Consider the following 24,391-nt stretch of genomic DNA (forward strand, 5'->3'; position numbering starts at 1 on the left):
TGTGTATTTTTGTGTGTTCACCGTGACTCTGGCGGTGGGCGTGTCCGAGCTACTGGGCATGCTCTGTCTGCGCACCCCTCTGTCTGGAACATCTGGAAGAGGCAAAGTGCACCATGGGATTGTTTGTAGTCTTTTTTGTGCCAATAGTCAAGTACGTTGCCATGGTCACTGCCAGTGACAGAGTTGCCATGGTGACCAGGTGCAGTCACTGGATGTGTGCTGCAGTTTGCTTCACACGTGATAAAGTAATAAATAAATAAATGCGTGTTCATTTTACAGCTGATAACTGTGTTTGATTATTTAAATGTCTGTAAACATTAACGCTGCTGCAGAAGAAGAACAGATGATAAAACCAGTTTTACAGTTTTTACATCAGAACATTTTAAATGAAACTGATCTGTAGCCAGTTGTTACACAACAGAACCCAAACATGTGTCCGGCACAGTTTAAGCTGCTGAACATATTTCTGAGTTGATGTCTGTCGACAAACTGGCAGCTGAGTGACTGTTGATCTCAGAGTTTTATTTATTATTAATAATTTATTCATATATTTACATTTTACAATTACATGTTGTGCTGTCAGTTTTTTTGGGAGGGCTGATGTAAAAAAACAAGAACAAAAATTAAACACTGTACGTGTAACACAAAGCAAAAGAATTAAATACTTAACACACCTGTTCTCAGACTCAGGATCTTGTCTTTTAAATATTAATATATTAAATAGCAGACTGCTCCCATCAACTATTGTGTGATACTTGTGTTTTTTAAAACTAACTGTGAGTATATGTACTAGTTAGGACTTAATTTATTTTAACATGCAAACCATTGATATTCAGTTTATATACAAAAGTATAGTATGGTTATATTTTAGTTTTCACTTGCAGTTTTTTTTTATATTGCACACTGGTATTTTTTTATTTTATATATAATGCAATATATTATACATTAGATTCATTATTTGATATATTTCAATGTATATAGTATTTTTGCTCAGTGAGCTCTTGGCGTCTCTGGCCCAACTTGTTTTGATGCATATTCCTGCTGTAATTCAACATTTAATCTGACAGTTTGTCGTCACCCTTCTGATAGAAACACTCCTGGTTTTACATCTGTAGTTTATGTTTTTACGACACATTTTCTATTTTTCATTTGCAGTTTGAAGTTACATCAGTTTGTTCAGCATCATCGTACCGTCCCTCTCCCTCTCCACACTGACTGTTCCTGGCCTGCAGTATTTTCAGCAACTTTAGCCTTTATTTCAGACTTTGACAGTGAGAGAGGCCGACAGGAAATATGTGGAGACAGAAAGGTGGTGAATGCAACAAACGTCCTGTGGCGTGCCTTTTTAATCCACTTGTCATATTCTGCCTTTTCTATTTTGTCATTTTGTGATGACCCTTTGCCTTTACAGGCCTTTCTGAGTTAAAACTGGTGGCAGTCAGCCAGTCCCTCTCTCTCTCCTCTAAACATAAACTTCCTTTCAATTATTACAGTTATTACAATAATTCATTTTATAAAGCAGAGACACAGCAGATCACTGTGACCTTTGACCCTTACCTGTGTATTAACAGCTGATGCATCATCATTAACTTTACTAAACTGATTAGTTTTGGTTAGTTTGGCTAAAGTTAACTCATGACCAGACAAGCAGACAGCAGTCCTGTTGCCACGGTAACCGGCCTCAGAAAGATTATGAGATTATCGTTATGACATGTCATCAAGATTAACCAGACGACCTAATCCCTGCTGCGGTCAGACAAACAGAGCATTAAATGAAAATAAATCATTTTTATTTCTTACCCTTCACGTCTTCGAACTCCGCATCAAACTCCACGTCCACCATCTTTCTGTCTACCTGTCTGTGGTTAAACTGTCTGTCTGTCTGTCTGTCTCTCTTTTCTTCTTCTTCTACTGCAGCTTTTTTAAACCCGTCTCGTCTTACCTTTGTGGGCGGGGCGAGGAGGTGCTGAGGTCACATGGAGAGTGTATCTCAGCAGCCAGACGGTGTAAGCCTCCGCCCTCTCTGCCAGAAGGAGGGGATGGACCTGGGAAAGAAAAGAAAAGAAGAATTATTCACAAAACAACAACAACCAAATGTGAAAATGGAGAAACTTAATTGTTCTGCAGCACAGACTTGATTCAACAAGCCGCCGTTTCAGCACCAACGTCTCCTCTGACGCTTCACTCTGACATAGCTGCAGCTTTACCTCCTGACCTCACCTTCACGACTGTTCTTGTCCCCACATATGTCATAGACTTTGGAGTCAGGACTAGTAGGGAGCGCCTGAAGAACCAGAAGTTTCAGCACTAAACTGACCAATTTTCCCAAAAAAGTAGTTTTTCCACAAATTGAGATCTGTCTGATTAACCTGCTGAATCCAAAGATCATACAATAAACAGTGAGTTTCTTTTGTCTGTGTAGAGACGATAGCCTCTTGGTTTTAACTCACTGTTGGTGTCTGAAACTGCTGCAGAACAAACAGCTGTTGAGTTTTATTTTTTTACCTCCAGGTCGTCGAGCATCAGTAGCTGTGTATCTGATAGGATGCAGAACATTTTACTCCAGATGTCAGGCTCCACCTTGCGGCCACAAGACAGCCAGTGGATGGAGGCTCGCTTCAGCTCTGTGACACCATCATGACAACATATTGAATTAGTGACAAGGTAATGTCTATATACAATTAGTGATCTTCTATATACTGTTCTCCATTTATTCTGCACACATGCGGTTTCAGAGCAGACATGTTGACATGTGTCAGGAGATTAGGTTTCCTGCTGGTTTAGTTAGAACTGAATCTCTGTTAAGACAATCTGTTACATCCAGTGGGTTTGATAAAACTTACATTTTAAAGCTTAAGCAGAAATTAAACAGTTGTAGGAGTTTGTTTTCTTGATACCTATTAGTATTTGTTATCTTGGTAACTAATCCAGGTTAGTTGTACTTTGCACTTCATATTTTTGGCCACAGGGGGGCAGAGGGTATTTTTTTTAACTAGCACCAGGCAACAGTAACCATGATCTTGATAAATAAACCTGATCTTGGAACGGATAGTGGATTTGATTTCCACTTGTACATCATCATCATCCCCACAGTGCATCAGTGTGTAGCTTAAAAACCACAGACAGGATGAAAACACACCTATCATCATCAGAACTCAACGAGTCAGTCTTAAACTCACCAATCACATTCATCCAGCCCAGGTATTGACACCTGGATAGATGTTTCACCAGTTCCTCCATGACAACAGGATCCTCTACAGAGCAAAGAACTGCATTCTGGGTAATCTACCTGTTTTTCTCTGGATGGTAGAGAAGACAGGTGACAAAAAGGTAAAAAGGTGAACAGAGAGAGACATAGAGACGGGTAGATAAAGACAGACAGGACAACAAAAGAACAGATGAGCAGGATACATGTACAGACAGGTTAGCAGAGGTAGACTGAGACACAGGTAAGATAGATGAGACAGGTAGACTTACACACAGGTGTGTGGAGAAGCTGCAGTATGTCTCGACAGCTGTCAGTCAGTGTGGGACACTTTAACCCGTCTGTCTGAACACCTGTCCGTTTGCAGGGACCCTCAGGACGACAGACACACCTGAACTGTCCGACTGACTCTTCACGTTTTGTTGTTTTCCACGTCGTTTAAAACCTTAATGGTCTTAACAGATTATCACCTGTCGCACTCTCACTGCGGCGCACACACACAGGTCTCTCTTCAGATGTCCAACGTTTATTTACTGTGATTTTTACTGTACGGTTAAATTTTATGTCAGGTCGTCAGTCGTCAGTAGAACTCCTCACAGAGACAGCTACACACACATACAGGTCAAAGGTCAAACATCAGTATTTTTTATTCCACAGAAAGCTGGCAGCTGATTGGTCAGCTGAACAGAGAAAAGGCAAACAGTCACATGATCAAAACAACCGTCAACTGGTCGATGGGAAGGGAGCGTGGTTGGCAGCGAGGTTTAAAGTGACAGAGTGACAGTTTAATGTCTCAGAGACTGTTAGCATCATTAGCACTGTTAGCATTCCTCATTCAAACCAATTGGTTTAGTTAGCTTCAAGCTAATCTCCTCTGTAGAATATGTAAATATTTTATGTTTTAATGCAGGAATCACTGATCAGAGGCTGATTGGTTATAATTGGCCGAGTGAGGTTGATGTTTGCATAGTTACTGATAGTGCAAGAACAAACTGGGTCAATACTCTTAAGGTACAAACAGAACCGGACCGCCGGCTGCACTGGGGTTTGTAGTTTTTGTTTCTCAGATTCAAGATCGATTCAGCAGGTTCAATAATGAGACAGGACGTTGATCTTGTCCCATTAGTTTGAGTTAAAGACTTTATCCTCGTCCTCTTGGTGGTGGAAAGTATCAAAGTACATTACACAACTACTGCACTCATATCAAATTTGGCTGTTTGCATTTTAAGCTTCTGTAAAATGAACTTTTTACTCCACTACTTTTGTCTGACAGCAGTCGTTACTTTACAAGTGAGACATTTAAAAATATGAGCTTTTAACGTGCAAATCAAACCACATTGCAACTCTGAGTTGTCAGTTCCACTAGAGGCTGACATCAGTAACTGAGGACAGAAGAAGTAAAATAATTTTTTATTTCTGACAAAGCAAAAATAAATAAAACTTTAGGAGATTAAGTTTTATTTTTATTTAAGGTTTCTCTTGACGGTCAGTTCGTTGTATATTGCAGCTACAAAAGTATTACTGCGTGAATTTCTTAATGTACTGATGATTATATTCTGTTTAGTTTTATTGATCAGATTCTGTAGTTAATAAATAAATCTGCTGTAATGGAGTAAAATTACAATAATGGCTTCTGAAATATAGTTAAGTTGAAGTATGAAGTAGTAGGAAATGGAAGCCGTAAAGTAGAAATTCCTTGAAATTATACTAGTATAGTACATTTACCGGTATAGTAAATGTACTTAGTTACTTTCCATCCCTACATTTTGACAGCTTAATTTTTTTTTACGACAATTATTAAATTAGTTCCCTGAAAATGAAAGTGAACGATCAAATGAATAAATAAAATGTGGAAATCCCAGATGAGCGTACCTGACCTCAGACCAGGTAAACTACACAAATCAACAGGTTCAGATTCAAAATGCTGCTGTTCAGACACAAAAACTCAGACCTCAGTAGAACCTCACGTGTGAACATACACCAACACTCTGGTCTCCTCTTCGACACATCAGCCTGAGACTGTTACAGAAGAGAACGTAAGTTGCTTTAAAGTAAGTGCTTACATGAACTAACTCACTGGGACAGGAGAGGACAGGTGGGGCAGTGCGCTGTTTGACAGCTGGGGGGCGCTACAGTTAACTACAGGAGCCTCAGACTGTTTAACAGCTCAAAGGAAGAATGTTTGGTTTGACAGTACAAAGAGAGAAAGTCCATCTATGGTCAGAGTGAACATATACACACCTGATGACTAGTCGTAAAACTACAGTGTGCACATCTTTGGCTGCATTTACACTAAATACTGGTTTTAAGGATCCACTTTGATCCCTGATTCCTCCAAACCAGGTGCCTTAGGTTTACAGGTAAGTGGTTTGGACACTGATTAAAAGTTAAAGGAATGGTTCAGGATTTTCTAAGCTGTGTCATGATGAGTCTTGGTTGTTAGAACTGTTTCTGCTCTGCACAATAGCTGTGAATGATTTCACCTGGAACTAAAACACACACAGAGCAAAACGTTCCAGTTGGTCCGTTGGTGTGTGTCGAAGTAACAGTCTAGACAAAGTTCAGTCTGTTTGACAGAACAGCAGTGCTTTGGGAGCTATGACAGTGGAATATGTTTTGCTGTTAGTTCTCAATTTCATTCTTAACATGGAAATTATTGATAATTTCTTTTAGAATAATTTGATAAAACTTTGACTCAACCTTATTTGAAGGTATGAATTCTTAGAGTCTAGTGTTTGTGTTCTTGTTGTAAAAACCTGTGACACAAAACACAGCCCACTTCCTACAGTGCAGTCAGATTTTTGGGTGAAAACAACATTGAAGAGCAGAAACAGCAAAAAGGACCAAGACCTTTTGTCACGTACCCAAATCCTGAACTCTCCCTTTAATATCTTCGTTACAATTTCAGCTTTGTGTTTGTGAACAGTAAAATAAAATATAAAAGTAACTGTTACTGTTTAAAAACATTAAAACTGGTGACATGACAAACATCAAGCTGCCAGGTGTTGGTCAGGTGAGATGGTATGGACCAATCGGCAGCCCGATGTTAGTAAGGAGTGGAGGAAGAGGAACCAAAGCTTCACAGAAAAATCTAAACCCTGCTAATAAGGAGTGGTTCCTTCCCACTCCAGCAGGTATTGGACTGTCCCCTGAGGAGTGATGCGACGAGCCAACACCTGGTATCGCTCCCCATTGGTCAATCTTCCCGCCACTCCAAAATATGAGGAGATGGAGGAGTGCAGGTGGGAGGAGTCCGACAGGAAGTGGGAGGAGTCTGATGACAGGTGTTTTGTAGCTTTCTGGTTCTCCAGAATCCCAGAGAGCTCCTCGCCTCCCACTTCCTCCCCCACCTCGCTGCGACTGGCCCACTGGCTGTAGCTGTTGGTCGGCAACTTCCTCTTCCTGCTTCCCACCCTCTTCCTGGAAACGACAAGTACAAAATGTCAGAAACCATAAATTGTGCTTCAAGGTCGACTCTAAACGTCAAACAGCTTCTTAGCAGGAAGAAAGCGGTCTCCATGTGGGAGGACTCTGAAAACTGTGCTGCAAAATATAAATGGATATAATATATTAGGAGACTGTTCAAAACCTGATCAACATTAAGATGCCACAGCAAAGATAAAAAGTGGCAGAGACTGTTATAGTGTCACCTGCTAATCTGTTCATTTAAGGGAAACATGCAGAAATGTTTCACCTTCACATTGCTCTGTTGACAGTACTAGGAACGTTGATATTTGGACTTTACATATTTTCAGAGCACATACAAACAAGGACATCAGATGAAACAACAGATGGTTTTATCTCATAAAACCATCTCAGCAGTTGGGTCCACTCAAGACATCCTGAGCTGTAACTGGTCAGAATTAGAGATAAAATGCTATGAGATGTGAATATCACGATGATCAAAATGATCAGTATTATCATGTTATTGCAAATCTTTTGAGCGAATAGAGAGGTCACACTCACATAATCTGCCTGTACAAGTTGGAAATTAGACCATTGTTTTAAAACACAATGAAGGTATTTAAATAAAATATAATAATAAAATATAATATTAATAGTGTTTTCAACAACTCAGCAGGGGATTTTTATTAAAAGTGCAATAATTGACCATAGTTTTTATGATAATTAAAATGTGAAATGATAATACTTATATATATTACCGTGAAATCGGCTACTGTTTCATCCCCAGTTAAAACCAACCAACAAGAATTTCTGACTATGATCTGCTGCAGGTACTATGTGGTCTGGACCTGGTGTTAATTCTGCTGAGTCTGATCAGATTTCCATGAATGATTTTAACTGAATACCTCAGTCAGTTATGGAGATGGTGAGTTAACCGTAGTAAACAAGTTACCAGTGGTTACCTGAAGTGGTAGGAGGCACTGGTAGTAGCAGAACCTGAGGTGGATACATCAGTGGAGTCCTGGTCAATACTGACAGTTCTACTGGAGCTGCTGAGGAGGATGAGGAGTGTCAGGGGTGGTAACGTGCTGATTATTACTTATTGGTGATTACTGCTGACCGATTTGTGTCTGACCTCTTGAGACTCTGCAGCTCATCCAGGGTGAAGTCGAAGATGTTGGCCATGTGATGGTTGGAGGTCCAACTGCAGGACAACTCGTTCTACAAACAGAGTAAAGCAGCAATTGGTGTCTGGTAGATCAGCCGGTTTGTTTAAGAAAGTACAAAGAGAAGTGTCTTACATTGGGTATTGCATCTTCTAGAAGCCACTTGGACTTCCTCTTCTTCCTTTCTGCTACGGCACTGAACACAAACAGCTTCATGTTAATCATATGCCCACTGATACGCCCCTTTCGCTGCACCTGTTAGTCAAAGTGTCACCTACCTGTTTCTGACCACGCCCTTAATACGGCCCCGTCCCCCATCGTTCTGGGCACGCTCAGGAAAAAGCTTGGAGGGGGGGTTGGGGGGAACTCTGGTCCTCAGACGAAAGATGCACTTTCTCTTCTTTATCTCTTTCCCACAAAGAAACCTGAACCGAGAAAGCACAATAAACTATCAGAGCCAAAGAGTGGAGCTGGGTTTAGTTTTAATCACCAACAACCATTTATCACATCCCATCATGTATCAAGTCAGTATTTCTGGACACAGCTTCATGTGCTGCAGATTTCTGATTAATTCTTGGCATTAATAATAATGCCAGAAATAATACCAGACATTAACTGCACTGGCAGCAAACATGTGATGGTGCATAAAAACATTTCATAAACAAAATAGACTAGATAAAATCAAAGCTTTTAAACACACACTGACAACTGAGAGGAGATATACTAGGCAGTGTGTGTGTGTGTGTGTGTGTGTGTGTGTGTGTGTGTGTGTGTCTTACTTGCTCTTGTATTTGTTGAGAGCTTCTAGCAGGTGCTGCCCCCTTTCAGCTGGAGGAGTATTAGACAACTGCACAACAAACCAACAGGTTCAAGTGAGAACAGGTTTCATTCTACTGACGGAAACTTTAGACTGGTTTTGCCTGGTCTGGTTTGGCTGAGGAATATTGCAGGTAAGTGTCTACTTGTGACTTTTGTTTTTATTTTTAGTTTAAAACCTGAAAACTGACCACATTTCACAGAAGTGCTACCTGCTAAAACTAAAAAATTCACATTTTTGTGAATGTCCAATTTGCTAAAACCTAGCTTAGTCTGGTCCAGTTCTGGTACCTTCCCAAGCTGCAGATGGTCCCAGTTTGAGGAGACGAAGGCCAAGATCTCATCCAGCTCAAAGTATTTTTTCTTGCTGCTGACGGACAGATTGTAGAGGACCAGGTGAACCAGATCAACCCACCTGAGACTGAGACGCCGAACATACTCAGATCCTTTATTACAGACGGAGCACAGGAACAGGTAGAACCTGAGGAGAAGCAGAGAAGGAGTAAAGCAAGGGTACCTGTCTCCAAACACTGTGAACTCCTGCAGACACAGTGCAGAGTAAACAGTGGCACAGAGAAGAACATTAGTACTCCAGTAGGGGTAAAAAGGAGCAGAGGAGAAGTAAAGTATGTGTACAACGTGTACCTGTCTCCAAACATCATGGACTCCTGCAGACACTGCGTACAGGCCTCATGGAACCACTGTTGACACCTGAAACACTGCAGCATCTTCAGGTACCACCTGCACACAAAGGTCACATACACACAGGTCAATCAGGTAACACTGCACACCTAGGTGATGTCATAATGTGCAAGAGTAACTGGTCTGTCTTACTCTCCAGGGCCTCCACAGTAACAGTAACACTGTTGCTGATTTGTCCGATGCTGAGAGTCCCAGTCCAGAGAGTCCAGCTCATATGGTAAGACCAGTTTCATGGCTGACAGAGCTTTGGCAATAGGGCCTTTCTTAAGAGCGCCTCCTTTCTAAAGGGGAGAAATGGAAGACAGGAAGTTAGACAGGTGTTTACCTGAGAGGTAGATGGGGTCAGGTGTTGTACAGGATGTTGCGGTTGCATAGTGTAGTGGTAAGATCACCACTCTCTATGCGGAAGACCGGGGTTTGAATCTCAGCTGTGGTCTACGTCCATAAGGGGTCCTCAGGTTAGACCTTCTTACACTTACCCTGCCCTTGTTTTGTACCTTGTAAGTTGCTTTGGATAAAAGCGTCTGCCAAATCACTAGAGAAAATCCTGGTAACAGCTCGGCAGACACATCTTTAAAAACATGTCTGTGAAGTTCGACGCACAGCAGAATGATCTAATATCATATCGCATACCCCTAGTTTGTGATGTGTGTAGCACATTGCTCAGTGTTCTTTAAAAGTCCTAAAACCTACTTTTAACAGCCCCAAACATACAAGATGAACCAGATTAAGGCCGTTTTTGGCAGTGTCACCACTTTTCCTCATTTTAGCCTCATTGTGTGAGTTACAGTTTGTTCTGTAATGTGTTTGGCCGATAGATGTATCATGAATACAAATCTTCTCATTGACTTATGATGGAAATTTAAATATACAAATACACATTAAAGTCAGTCAAGTCAAGGGTTTGATGCAGTTACCCTGACAGCCAGAGCAAAAACACATCGTCTGCAGAACCACGGACTGAGACCACTGCTGCTGCCCTCTACAGGGGGGACATGACACTGCTGGTGGAACCCTGAAAGACAGGCAGAGAGAGAGAGAGAGAGACAGGCAGAGAGAGAGAGAGAGAGAGAGAGAGAGAGAGAGAGAGAGAGAGAGAGAGAGAGAGAGACAGGCAGAGAGAGAGAGAGAGAGAGATTCCTTCACATGTTGGTTTATGTAAAAACAGTAGAAACTAATACTTGTAGTGATAAAAAAAATGGGAAACCTCAGCTTGTAGCAGGCGTTCCTGTCTTTCGAGACAAGTGTCAACTATCCTCAGACTGATAAAATAAGTAATGAATTGTTACGATCTAACATGATGGAAGTCCAGCTGCCAAGTCTCCGGTTATGCTTCGTTGCAGTGTACGTGTCAATTAGTGTAAAAATTTGCATCATTATCAAGACGTCCTGTGGTTAAAGTAGCACTAGCTCTTTTCTAAGGTGGGTGTGCAACTCCAAACATTAAGGTATCACCACCTGTCCCTCTGTCTCATCACCTTCCTGTCTCACTCACCAATGCCACACTTCCCACAGATGAGGATCTGGTTGCTTTGGTTTGATTGGCCGTCACAGTTTGGTTCAGCTCCGCGGCACACAGAGCAGCGTGGCTCCTCCCCTGGCACTCCAGCTACAATGTGATTGGAAAAAGCATTATGACTGACAGGAGAGCAAACGCACACAAAACAAGAACTCACGCTGTGTCTAAAAAAATCTCCACTTTTTACTATGTAGTGCACCTGAAATACTGTCAATACTCGGCTAGTTCACTCAAAGCTTCCACCAACAATCCCACAATGCACTGCACCAGGTTTTAGAGATATGAAAATTACAGTTGTGTGACTCAAACAGTGATAAGTGATGTGGCGATGATTAACTGAAATCTGAATTTACTGCTCAGCACTCATTTCAGTCTGCCTTCAAACACTTCTCTCTGCCTGTCTCTCTCTTAACACCGGTCTGTCTCTTTCACTCTTCACCTGTCTGTCTCTCACCGTGTTGTATGTCCTTCCAGAGGACCCAGAACTTGGAGTTGTCTTCAAATGTGACGAAGCAGCTCTGCCTGGGGGGGCTCACCTGTCCACCAATCAGAGTACAGATATTTACATCCACCAACCAGAGCACAGACATTTACACCAACCACAGCGTGTGTGTGTGTGTGTGTGTGTGTGTGTGTGTGTTACCCTCTGTATCTTGCCCAGGTAGTAGAGTCCATCTGACCAGTGACACAGGACGAACTGCCCAACACTCAGACTGGACTCCAGCACTTCGTTGTCCTCCAGACACTGCCCCCTCCGGCATGCTGTGCCCCCTGGAGACGCCTGAGGCTCCAGACCCCCAAAGGCTTCAATCAGGTCCTCAAACATCCTGGAACACAGACAGGTAATCAGTTACATACACAGGCTGTCAGTGAGACATGTAGTCAGACAGACAGTGAGTGAGTGAGTGAGTGAGACAGGCTGTCAGACAGACAGCTAGTCAAGCTGTTAGTTTGACAGGCAGTACTTGGACAGACAGGTCATCAGCTCGACGACAGACAGGTAGTCAAGCTGTTAGTTTGACAGGCAGTACTTGGACAGACAGGTCATCAGCTAGACGACAGACAGGTAGTCAAGCTGTTAGTTTGACAGGCAGTACTTGGACAGACAGGTCATCAGCTAGACGACAGACAGGTAGTCAAGCTGTTAGTTTGACAGGCAGTACTTGGACAGACAGGTCATCAGCTAGACGACAGACAGGTAGTCAAGCTGTTAGTTTGACAGGCAGTACTTGGACAGACAGGTCATCAGCTAGACGACAGACAGGTAGTCAAGCTGTTAGTTTGACAGGCAGTACTTGGACAGACAGGTCATCAGCTAGACGACAGACAGGTAGTCAAGCTGTTAGTTTGACAGGCAGTACTTGGACAGACAGGTCATCAGCTAGACGACAGACAGGTAGTCAAGCTGTTAGTTTGACAGGCAGTACTTGGACAGACAGGTCATCAGCTAGACGACAGACAGGTAGTCAAGCTGTTAGTTTGACAGGCAGTACTTGGACAGACAGGTCATCAGCTAGACGACAGACAGGTAGTCAAGCTGTTAGTTTGACAGGCAGTACTTGGACAGACAGGTCATCAGCTAGACGACAGACAGGTAGTCAAGCTGTTAGTTTGACAGGCAGTACTTGGACAGACAGGTCATCAGCTAGACGACAGACAGGTAGTCAAGCTGTTAGTTTGACAGGCAGTACTTGGACAGACAGGTCATCAGCTAGACGACAGACAGGTAGTCAAGCTGTTAGTTTGACAGGCAGTACTTGGACAGACAGGTCATCAGCTAGACGACAGACAGGTAGTCAAGCTGTTAGTTTGACAGGCAGTACTTGGACAGACAGGTCATCAGCTAGACGACAGACAGGTAGTCAAGCTGTTAGTTTGACAGGCAGTACTTGGACAGACAGGTCATCAGCTAGACGACAGACAGGTAGTCAAGCTGTTAGTTTGACAGGCAGTACTTGGACAGACAGGTCATCAGCTAGACGACAGACAGGTAGTCAAGCTGTTAGTTTGACAGGCAGTACTTGGACAGACAGGTCATCAGCTAGACGACAGACAGGTAGTCAAGCTGTTAGTTTGACAGGCAGTACTTGGACAGACAGGTCATCAGCTAGACGACAGACAGGTAGTCAAGCTGTTAGTTTGACAGGCAGTACTTGGACAGACAGGTCATCAGCTAGACGACAGACAGGTAGTCAAGCTGTTAGTTTGACAGGCAGTACTTGGACAGACAGGTCATCAGCTAGACGACAGACAGGTAGTCAAGCTGTTAGTTTGACAGGCAGTACTTGGACAGACAGGTCATCAGCTAGACGACAGACAGGTAGTCAAGCTGTTAGTTTGACAGGCAGTACTTGGACAGACAGGTCATCAGCTAGACGACAGACAGGTAGTCAAGCTGTTAGTTTGACAGGCAGTACTTGGACAGACAGGTCATCAGCTAGACGACAGACAGGTAGTCAAGCTGTTAGTTTGACAGGCAGTACTTGGACAGACAGGTCATCAGCTAGACGACAGACAGGTAGTCAAGCTGTTAGTTTGACAGGCAGTACTTGGACAGACAGGTCATCAGCTAGACGACAGACAGGTAGTGCATCAGACAGATCACGGCTGTGATTCATTCCTGAACCCTCAGGGGGATTTTGACATGTCGGAGCATGCGCAGAGCCTCCTCTGATCACAAACCGTTAACCATCTAACCACAGACTAACCACCGTTAACTACCCACCGTTAACTACCGTTAACTAACCACCGTTAACTACCGTTAACTACCCACCGTTAACTACCGTTAACTAACCACCGTTAACCACCGTTAACTAACCACCGTTAACTACCGTTAACTACCCACCGTTAACTACCCACCGTTAACTACCGTTAACTAACCACCGTTAACTACCGTTAACTAACCACCGTTAACCACCCACCGTTAACTACCGTTAACTAACCACCGTTAACTACCGTTAACTACCCACCGTTAACCACCCACCGTTAACTACCGTTAACTACCGTTAACTAACCACCGTTAACTAACCACCGTTAACTACCCACCCACACACTGACCCGGTCATAACGACAGATTACTATCGGTAATAATCAGATATAAGCCCGGGTTGAACCTGATAAATGGCTAATTAACCTGTCACTGACACTCGGTCTGTCACCGTTATCTAACGTTAACGTACATTTAGCAGCTGCCCGGTAAATGTCCGGTAACACCAGCTAAACCAGATAAACTACCGTGAATATACCGTGAACACTTTCCCGGACACTGGACGTGTTCACACCGACATCAGTGTTGGACCCTGCGGAGACTCGGCTTAAACTAAACTGTCTGGTTTAACTTTGCAGAAGCGGGTTAAAACATCGATCTGGCCGAACGTTACCTCCTCGTCTCCGGTGTGACTCCCACCCGTTCCCCGGTCCTCCGGGTCCTGTGAAACGCAGACCGACAGCTGGTTTCTCCGTGTCCGCGCTGTCTCTGTCTCCGTTTCTGTTTCGTGGCGCTAAACTTCAAACTTCCACCGTCGCCATTTTTTCACTTTTCCCGCGAATCAGAGGAGGAGGTTTTCGTCATTTACATAAGCGTCATCGTCATCACCGTCATCACGTCACGACAGGAAGTGCTCCACCCGTTCAGAGGTCCATTCACTTTTTGACTGATTTAGTCTTTGAACCTCTCCCTGATGCACTTCATGACAAACAAACAAAGGAGTTCTGGACCAAATGACAATATATTAAAAACTATGTAAATATAATTCATGCGTCCAAACATTATTTTCATGATGATACAAAACTGCATTGTCTACAACCAACTTTGTTGGCTGAGTGATCTACAAGGAAACCAAATCATTATAACACCACCGCCCAGTAACATAAAGTCTTTATTAACACTGGTATTATGTATCAGTGTTGGACACTGATAAACATTAACACTAAACACAGAAACTCTAACACTATACTATGATTATTTATTTAGTTTTCTAATTTTGTCCTCTAAATTTTAGATCCAATATATTTATCATTGTTTCTATAAAATTGATACTGAGATACAGTCTACTACTGTTAACAAACAGCAGTAGACAATTGTTTCTAACAAGAAAAGAAACTATTCTGTGCTTTTCAAATCCTTTTTTTTAATTTTTAAAAGCCTCTTTGGCATATCTCAAAGCTAGTGGTTTATTACCAGAGATCTATTCACAAACTCCTGGAGCTTTATTAGATTTAAGATGGTTTCATTTTTAATTTTTTGACTTAAAGTGAAGAATTTTCACCTTTTCACTGTCTGCATGTCATTATTTATCTGATAAGACAATTTACCACCACACAGCTTCAGCCAGATACCGTTTAATGTTGAAACCATCAGCTACATTTGCATCAACGCGAGAGATTATCGATCACAACAAACAACCAGCAGATAGATTCTATATCATATAAATAATGATAGTTTATAAAACATTAAGTTAAAGTGTTAAACCCTTTCAAGAACCTGATATGGTGAGTTTTACCTTTTCTTTATCACAATAACACAGACTGTTAGAAAATGTGAATAGCTGCAGTCAGGATGTGTAACAGATTATATTTACATCTGCCAAGAGAAAAACTACAAAACATATTTTATTTTTATTGGACATTTCAACTGACCAGTAACCAGTAATTAACCAGTGACAAGTGTACAACTAACTAAAATACAAACTTACAGTGGATTAAAGTACATATACTCAAATACCAAAGTACAATATTTGGGTATATGCACTTTACTGTCCACTCTGTGTATCTGACAGCTTTAATTATTTTACTTAAATCTGAAGAAGTAGAAGTAAAAAATACTGACAGTACATTAAAATCACCTCCACATTTTCCTGCTTCTACATCACTGATGTTCATACAATACAAAAGAATCTATATACTGTATATATTTCTCTATAGTAAGTATTTTGATCCTAGTACTTCTGTACTTTTACTTAAGTAAACTTTCTAATTCAGAAGATTCACTTCCACATGGTGATAATGGTACTTTTACTGAAGTAGAAGATATAAGTATTGCTTATAATAAAAAAACATGGACTTTAAAAATAAAGTACTTAAAGAAACGTTTACTCAGGTTTTACTCAAATTGAACCAGGATTCTTTCTGACTTGAGAGTTTAACTAAAACCTCTTTACAGACACTGGACCAACATTTATCAGGTCTGTTGATGGTCAAGAGTCAGGGTTAGGGTGAGATCTGAGTTTGATGAGGTCAAAGGACAGAAGTCAAGTTTAGGATGAAGTCTGAGGATTGGGACTCTGGTTTAGGTCAGGGTTTAAGGACAGGGTTAAAGGTCATAGCTCAGGGGTCTGAGGATCAGGACTGTGGTCTGGGATTTGGTCGTATCTTCATCTCTGTGAAGCGGAGAGAGTACTGCCAGCCGGTCCAGCTGGACCACTCCACCCCGTCAGCATAGGAGGCATGGCCTCCTTTCAAGTATTGCCCGTTCAAGTTGGAGGTGTGGCAGTTTCGGTACCACCACGCCCCCTGGTAGTATGCTGCACAGTTGTTCTCTGACTGGTCCTGGTCCCGATCTTTGGTGGTGAACCGCATCCCAGAGTGTTTCAGAAGGGAGTCACCTGGAGGAGACACCTCCAGTTAGTACTGTTATTTCACTGCAGCAGTAGAAGTAGTAGTATTACTGTGTGGGAGTGAGATCAAATATTGGTGTATTAAAGTAGACGGGATGGAATGAGCTAAGATGAACAGAACAGAAGCAGTTTTCTGTTCATGACAAACGGTTTAGACCTGAATGGGTTTAGTTTCTGTCAAATTATAGTGTTACGAAATCCTGAAACAGAATTTCTTTGACAGTTGGTACCTGCAGTCCCAGAGAACTGATCTACGATCAGTGGGTACCCATCCTCATCCGGGTTCACAGAGTCTCGGCCAACAGAGAAATCTGCATAATGAGCAAACGCTGTGGCGTTGTCGAAGTCACCCATGTCTATACGTAACTCATAACCTCCTGACCTGGTGAGAGAGTAGATCCTCTGCAGACCTGAGAGACCGACAGGATGGCAGAGGTGCAACAGACGTTTGTTAGACCTGGATCTCTTTAATGACAACCAACACAGCTTCAGCACAGACAGAAAGTGAATTAAATATTTTAAATGAATGATTACAGGTGTGTCTGTGTGTTAGTGTAATTCACACCGAGCCAGTGCTCTCCTGTCGTCTGTCCGAAGCCATCTCTGTACGCATCCCAGCCCCGGAAGAAGTTTACTGAACCATCCTCCCTCCTCTGGATCACCTGCACACACAGAACACACTGATACCACTCACATCTACCACAACCATAACCAGTACTAACTAAACCGGTTCTGAATAAATGGTCTGGTTGAACCTGCATTGATCCAGTAGAAGAGACCAGGGGAGGAGGGGTGTTTTAGTGTGTTTCACTGTGTTTCAGGGTGTTTTAGTGTGTTTCAGGGTGTTTCAAAATGTTCCAGTACCGTCCAGCCTCCTCCATCAGTCGTCATGTCGCAGTAAACCATGAAACCGTTGGAGTCATGAATTGGAAACACAGAGTAAACTCCATTCTTAGAAACACCAGACGCCATCACATCACTGCAGTCTCTGGGCCTGACAGCTGAGGGCGAGAGACATTCACAGATGGAGAGAGAGAGAGAGAGATTCACAGACCATCACAGAGAGACGGGATGTGGCATGTGTGTGTGTGTGGGGGGGGGGGGGTTCAGACAGACTATAACAACAAAAATAACATTACACTATTGTGCACTTAATTCTGCAGCTTCAGTCTATGTATGTTACTTTATGTTACTGTGTTACTGTATGTTACTGTGTGTTACTGTATGTTACTGTATGTTACTGTGTGTTACTTTATGTTACTGTGTTACTGTATGTTACTGTGTTACTGTATGTTACTGTGTTATTGTGTATTACTGTGTTACTGTGTGTTACTGTGTTACTGTGTTACTGTATGTTACTGTGTGTCACTGTGTTACTGTATGTTACTGTATGTTACTGTGTTACTGTATGTTACTGTGTTACTGTATGTTACTGTGTTATTATGTGTTACTGTATGTTACTGTGTGTTACTGTATGTTACTGTATGTTACTGTGTGTTACTTTATGTTACTGTGTTACTGTATGTTACTGTGTTATTATGTGTTACTGTATGTTACTGTGTGTTACTGTATGTTACTGTGTTATTATGTGTTACTGTATGTTACTGTGTGTTACTGTATGTTACTGTGTTATTATGTGTTACTGTATGTTACTGTGTGTTACTGTATGTTACTGTGTTATTATGTGTTACTGTATGTTACTGTGTGTTACTGTATGTTACTGTGTTATTATGTGTTACTGTGTTACTGTATGTTACTGTGTTACTGTATGTTACTGTGTTACTGTATGTTACTGTGTTATTATGTGTTACTGTATGTTACTGTGTGTTACTGTATGTTACTGTGTTATTATGTGTTACTGTGTTACTGTATGTTACTGTGTTACTGTATGTTACTGTATGTTACTGTGTGTTACTGTATGTTACTGTGTTACTGTATGTTACTGTGTGTTACTGTGTTACTGTGTGTTACTTTATGTTACTGTGTTATTGTGTGTTACTGTATGTTACTGTGTAATAATGTGTGTTACTGTATGTTACTGTGTGTTACTGTGTTACTGTGTGTTACTTTATGTTACTGTGTTACTGTATGTTACTGTGTTATTATGTGTTACTGTGTTACTGTATGTTACTGTGTTACTGTATGTTACTGTATGTTACTGTGTGTTACTGTATGTTACTGTGTTACTGTATGTTACTGTATGTTACTGTGTTACTGTATGTTACTGTGTTATTATGTGTTACTGTGTTACTGTATGTTACTGTGTGTTACTTTATGTTACTGTGTTACTGTATGTTACTGTGTTACTTTATGTTACTGTGTTACTGTATGTTACTTTGCTACTGTATGTTACTGTGTGTTACTGTATGTTACTGTATGTTACTGTGTGTTACTTTATGTTACTGTGTTACTGTATGTTACTGTGTTATTATGTGTTACTGTGTTACTGTATGTTACTGTATGTTACTGTATGTTACTGTGTGTTACTGTGTTACTGTGTGTTACTTTATGTTACTGTGTTACTGTATGTTACTGTGTTATTATGTGTTACTGTGTTACTGTATGTTACTGTGTTACTGTATGTTACTGTATGTTACTGTGTTATTATGTGTTACTGTGTGTTACTGTATGTTACTGTGTTACTGTGTTACTGTGTGTTACTGTATGTTACTGTATGTTACTGTGTGTTACTGTGTTACTGTGTGTTACTTTATGTTACTGTGTTACTGTATGTTACTGTGTTATTATGTGTTACTGTGTTACTGTGTGTTACTGTATGTTACTGTATGTTACTGTGTGTTACTGTGTTACTGTGTGTTACTTTATGTTACTGTGTTACTGTATGTTACTGTGTGTTACTGTGTTACTGTGTGTTACTTTATGTTACTGTGTTATTGTGTGTTACTGTATGTTACTGTGTAATAATGTGTGTTACTGTATGTTACTGTATGTTACTGTGTTACTGTATGTTACTGTATGTACTGTATGTTACTGTGTGTTATTGTATGTTACTGTGTAATAATGTGTTTTACTGTATGTTACTGTATGTTACTGTATGTTACTGTGTTACTGTATGTTACTGTATGTACTGTATGTTACTGTGTGTTACTGTATGTTACTGTGTAATAATGTGTGTTATTGTGTTACTGTATGTTACTGTATGTTACTGTGTTACTGTATCTTACTGTGTTACTGTATCTTACTGTGTGTTACTGTATGTTACTGTATGTTACTGTGTAATAATGTGTGTTACTGTATGTTACTGTGTGTTACTGTATGTTACTGTATGTTACTGTGTTACTGTATGTTACTGTGTAATAATGTGTGTTACTGTATGTTACTGTATGTTACTGTGTTACTGTATATTACTGTGTAATAATGTGTATTACTGTATGTTACTGTGTGTTACTGTGTAATAATGTGTGTTACTGTATGTTACTGTGTGTTACTGTGTAATAATGTGTGTTACTGTATGTTACTGTGTGTTACTGTGTAATAATGTGTGTTACTGTATGTTACTGTGTGTTACTGTGTAATAATGTGTGTTACTGTATGTTACTGTATGTTACTGTGTGTTACTGTGTAATAATGTGTGTTACTGTATGTTACTGTATGTTACTGTGTAATAATGTGTGTTACTGTATGTTACTGTATGTTACTGTGTTACTGTATGTTACTGTGTAATAATGTGTGTTACTGTATGTTACTGTATGTTACTGTGTGTTACTGTGTGTTACTGTATGTTACTGTATGTTACTGTGTGTTACTGTGTGTTACTGTGTAATAATGTGTGTTACTGTATGTTACTGTTTGTTACTGTGTAATAATGTGTGTTACTGTATGTTACTGTGTGTTACTGTGTAATAATGTGTGTTACTGTATGTTACTGTTTGTTACTGTGTAATAATGTGTGTTACTGTATGTTACTGTGTGTTACTGTATGTTACTGTATGTTACTGTGTGTTACTGTATGTTACTGTATGTTACTGTATGTTACTGTATGTTACTGTGTGTTACTGTACCTCTGTTGTTCGTGTCACTCTGCATTTCACTCTTCAGGCTCCTCAGACTCTCTGTCTCCCTCTGCAGGCTGAGTAGAGAATCACTGAAACCTGCAGACATCTTCAAAACGCCTGAATGACTCTCAGACAACACCTGCACAGGTACAAGGGATTACTATTATTATTATTTTTATCATTAAAACAGATGCATTATTCTATTTTCTAATATTTCCTTTGATTTGATGTGACTCTACTCTAAACTCACCTGAATGATTCGGCTCTGTTCACTCTGCAGTCCATCCAGCCTCTGCTCCAGAACACCTTGACCTCTTTTCAGCGATTCAGCTTCCAGCCTCTGGTTGTGAGCGTGGCCAACAAGCACCTTCAGCTCCTCAGCCAGCTTCTGGACCAGTCCCCTTTCCTGCCAGTCATCTGCGTTGTGATTGGTCAGTGCTCGCAGCAGTGAGCTCTGCAGGGCCTCCCAGCGCAGGAAGTTTTCACTGTAGTCCGGACAGTTTGGGTCCAGGAAGATGCTAATCGGTTCTCCAGCTGTGACACGAGACACTGTCACCAGGGCGCCGGACTCCTTGGGATTGGTTGAAATCACAGGTGAAGAGGAGGAGAATCCGTCCCTGTTACCATGACAGCAACTATTTAAGATTTGCATGGACAGGTAAGATATACAGTATGGGTTACAGACAGACAGGTTACATACAGGTGAGACAGACAGACAACGGTTTTACCTGCTGATGAAGGGCAGAGGGTACTGGGTCAGGTACAGGATGCTGACTGTTGCCAACCCAACAGTTGCTATGCCAACCACAGTGATGACAACCCAGAACAGGAAGCGGCAGCATCTCTGGAAACACACACACACACAGATCAATGTTTTCTCTCATAGACTCAGAAACCTAACCCAGTTTGTTTAGGAAATACCACGCAGAACCAGAACCAGTTCAGCCCACATACTGACGAACCATGAATGATCCAGGAACCACAAACCAGGCGGGGATCATAAACCAGTAACAGTTCAGGACACGTATGACACACAGAAATCCCAAAGTGACAGTGTCCTCTAGTGGCCCCCTACGGGCCTTGCACAGGGACGTCATAGTGGTTCTGAAAAGGGGGGAGTAAGTTCTACTGTTTTTCTTGTCTTACCCAGATTTTTATCCTGTCAGTCTGGGGATTGAACCAGTAACCTTCCAGTCTCAGATTGTTGACTAACCTGAGTTTTTAGGATTCTACAGATTTTGTGTTTTTCACAAATACAGAAACTACATGAAAATCAGTTTATGATCAAACTGGATTCACATTATTGTCTCTTTAGACAGATCAGAAGCGTGGTGGGTTTTCCAGCCCTGAGTAATTTCTGCAGGTATTTTCAGTCAGGTTCTGTGGGTTGAAACGTGTGAAAAGCCTGTTTCCTTGGCATAAACCATGAGTGTTCAGAAGTCAGTGAAGGCGACATCTGCTGCAGATTAGACACATGCTGATCTGACAGTTTAACTCCAGATTAACAGGAATTAACTCTGTGTGTTTCTGCTCCGTGGGTCGTCTTAGTTTCTGCTCGTCTTTCTGTTTCCACCTGGTGAAGAACTAAAATCGTGAAGAACGACAGAATTCATATTCTGCAGTTAAAAACATGGTAGATGTTTGATCTGATGATTCCGGTTTCCGTAATAATAATCACTAACTATTAATTCTTGGGTCAACAAGTGCTAATGATGGATGGATTTTATAAATGCTTTAATTATATATATAAAACACATGCGGTTTGGTTGCCGGGGAATCATTAAAGAAGTTATGCCTTCCAGGATCCAGTCCCTATAATACATCCACATACTGAGCCAGTCTTATTAAACATTATGCCTTGATGAAATCCGAGTCCAATCAGAACTAAGGACATTGGAGGCAGCGTGGTCACCTGTCAGGTATTACCTTTTGTTTGTGTGGACTTTTGCTGTCGAGCTCTGAGCTGCTGTTGTTCATGATGGTCCACCGGTCGTTCAACATCATCCTGAAAAACAAACAGTTTCTGCTTCTTTAGAACCTCCCTGTTGAACTAGAACCAAGATATTCTACTTAAAGACCCATAACACATCTTGACTGACCTTTAGACCCCTCTCCAGATTTCTGGGTCTCAGAACCTTTCAAACACATCCTGAAACAGCCAGGACTCCCACAAACCCCTAGAACCCTCCTCAGCTAACATTGATACCACAATATCCTGTAGAACCCTCATTAGAACTGTTTAATGGTCATCGAACCCTAAACCTCAGAACTTCGTTACACCCTGAAGTAAGTCTGCTTCTTCTTCTAAGAACACCTGGAACCTCTGCACCTTTGACACTTTCCTAGTGAAATATTAAGTATAACTCCTTGAGGACTCCTGGAAACCTCTGTGAAGAGCCTGAAGAGAACAGATAAATGTCCTCTTATCTGTGACCCCTACAGACCATCCAGTATCCTGTTCACTTAGACACAGACAAACACCTGTGGACCTATGGGCAACGTAGAGTCACCAGTAAACCCCAACACTAACCCAACATGGATGTCTTTGCACTGAAAGGCACTGGACCGACTTGTGGATTCAAACCCAGGTCCTTCAGTGCTAACCACCTCAACACTGTTCCACCTGACCACACCAACAGAGCTGTTGAACCTTAACAGGCATCTTTAGAATATTCCTACTGCTGTAGAATGTCCTTCCAGACTGTCTTGTACGTCAATAGAACCATTGAAACAACTACTGAAAACTCATCCATGGCTTCTAGAACCTCCTTTTCTATTACTCCCAAGAACAAAGAGCTTACAGAAAGACCTTCATAACATCCTCAAATATCTCTAGAACAGCTCTCTGCCAATGAAAGTTTTCTGTAGAGAACCACAGAACCTCCACGGTGCCTCTTGTTAAGGTTTTGTTGCTTTGTCATGAACAGACACAATGCTAAATAAAAAACTTGATCTCACACCTGACTGTGAGCCTGATTAAAGAGAGCAGGAACTCTGAGCAGCTGGTCTTTGGTTCTGAATGTTCCCAGTGTCAGTTTCTGTCAGCTTCATTTAGTCTGAATCTAACACCCCAGTGCAGGAAAACATCACATCTACTGACAGGAGACGGCGTCAGAGTCAGAAAAACTCACTATTTCTTTTTTAAATGTGTCTCAGGGACCTAAATGTCAAAGTTTGGTATAAACCTCATTAGTTTTGTGTCGTGACCCTCTGACCTCGTTAACAGGTTTAAAGTTCAAACATCAGAACAAACACAAACAGATCAGAGTCCAGGAGCAGCTTCCAACAAAAAGTCCAGATCACAGCAGAACAGAACACAACAGAATAAAAATCATTTAAATAATTAAAAAGTCCGAAACTGTTACGAAGTCACTTTTCATCAATCACAGCAGCTTCAACCTGTCTCTGCTTCAAACTCTGGTCGCCTGTCTCCTGCTGATCACTGATAATCAACAGTCATGATCAGAAATCAGGAACATTACCTGAGCTCAGCTGCAGACCCAACACGCCGATGATGCTGATGATAGTTTTTCCGTTTGAAGCTGCTCGATGATTCAGAACCATGGACTGAGAGAAACCATCAGCTGCAGCAGGACAGACACTGCTCAGTGAAGGGGGGGGTAATCTGATCAGAGCCACCGTCTGTCACACTGAACTCTGCTGCAACACGTTAACAACACGTCTGACCAAACGACACAGAGAGGTTTAGTTAAAATACTGTCTGTGTCACAGCCAGTGGGGGAAAGTACCAAAGTACATTTACAGTAATTAAATACAACTTGAATGTTTTCGTAGTGTGAGTATTTTTATGTTATTTTACTTTACACGTGTACTCCACTATTTCAGAGGAAGGAATGGTTCCAAAGGAGGTTTTTATGTTTGTTGGTTGTTTCTCTCAGAGATCGTTAATGTTGTTTTATCAGTGTGTTGAAAGTAGTTCGAACTCT

General features: G+C 41.4%; 2 protein-coding genes across 3 annotated transcripts; both read right to left on the minus strand.

The window, feature by feature from the left end:
• Positions 1 to 3,736: 3,736 nt before the first annotated feature.
• phf19 (PHD finger protein 19) lies at positions 3,737 to 14,373 on the minus strand. Of its 2 annotated transcripts, none has more exons than XM_026344089.1 (14): positions 14,194 to 14,373; positions 11,457 to 11,640; positions 11,268 to 11,349; positions 10,790 to 10,903; positions 10,212 to 10,309; positions 9,427 to 9,575; positions 9,238 to 9,333; positions 8,884 to 9,073; positions 8,556 to 8,623; positions 8,055 to 8,201; positions 7,912 to 7,972; positions 7,746 to 7,831; positions 7,573 to 7,659; positions 3,737 to 6,625 (listed from the first exon to the last, which is right to left on the minus strand). In XM_026344089.1, exons 2-14 carry the CDS (start codon positions 11,637 to 11,639, stop codon positions 6,307 to 6,309), a joined length of 1,680 nt encoding a protein of 559 aa, XP_026199874.1. In that variant the 5' UTR covers position 11,640; positions 14,194 to 14,373; the 3' UTR covers positions 3,737 to 6,306. The 2 variants fall into 2 exon arrangements, with proteins under 2 accessions (XP_026199874.1, XP_026199873.1); XM_026344088.1 differs by having other exon boundaries at positions 7,573 to 7,662.
• A 1,780-nt stretch (positions 14,374 to 16,153) lies between these two features.
• LOC113150997 (fibrinogen C domain-containing protein 1-like) lies at positions 16,154 to 23,984 on the minus strand. Its single transcript, XM_026343780.1, has 9 exons — positions 23,927 to 23,984; positions 22,371 to 22,449; positions 21,173 to 21,288; positions 20,695 to 21,061; positions 20,451 to 20,583; positions 17,293 to 17,429; positions 16,994 to 17,090; positions 16,659 to 16,838; positions 16,154 to 16,416 (listed from the first exon to the last, which is right to left on the minus strand). The coding sequence occupies exons 2-9, from the start codon at positions 22,446 to 22,448 to the stop codon at positions 16,154 to 16,156; spliced, it is 1,371 nt and encodes a 456-aa protein (XP_026199565.1). The 5' UTR covers position 22,449; positions 23,927 to 23,984.
• Between the last annotated feature and the right edge of the window lie 407 nt (positions 23,985 to 24,391).

Source organism: Anabas testudineus, chromosome 9 (assembly GCF_900324465.2).
Source record: "Anabas testudineus chromosome 9, fAnaTes1.2, whole genome shotgun sequence".
Lineage (NCBI taxonomy): Eukaryota > Metazoa > Chordata > Actinopteri > Anabantiformes > Anabantidae > Anabas > Anabas testudineus.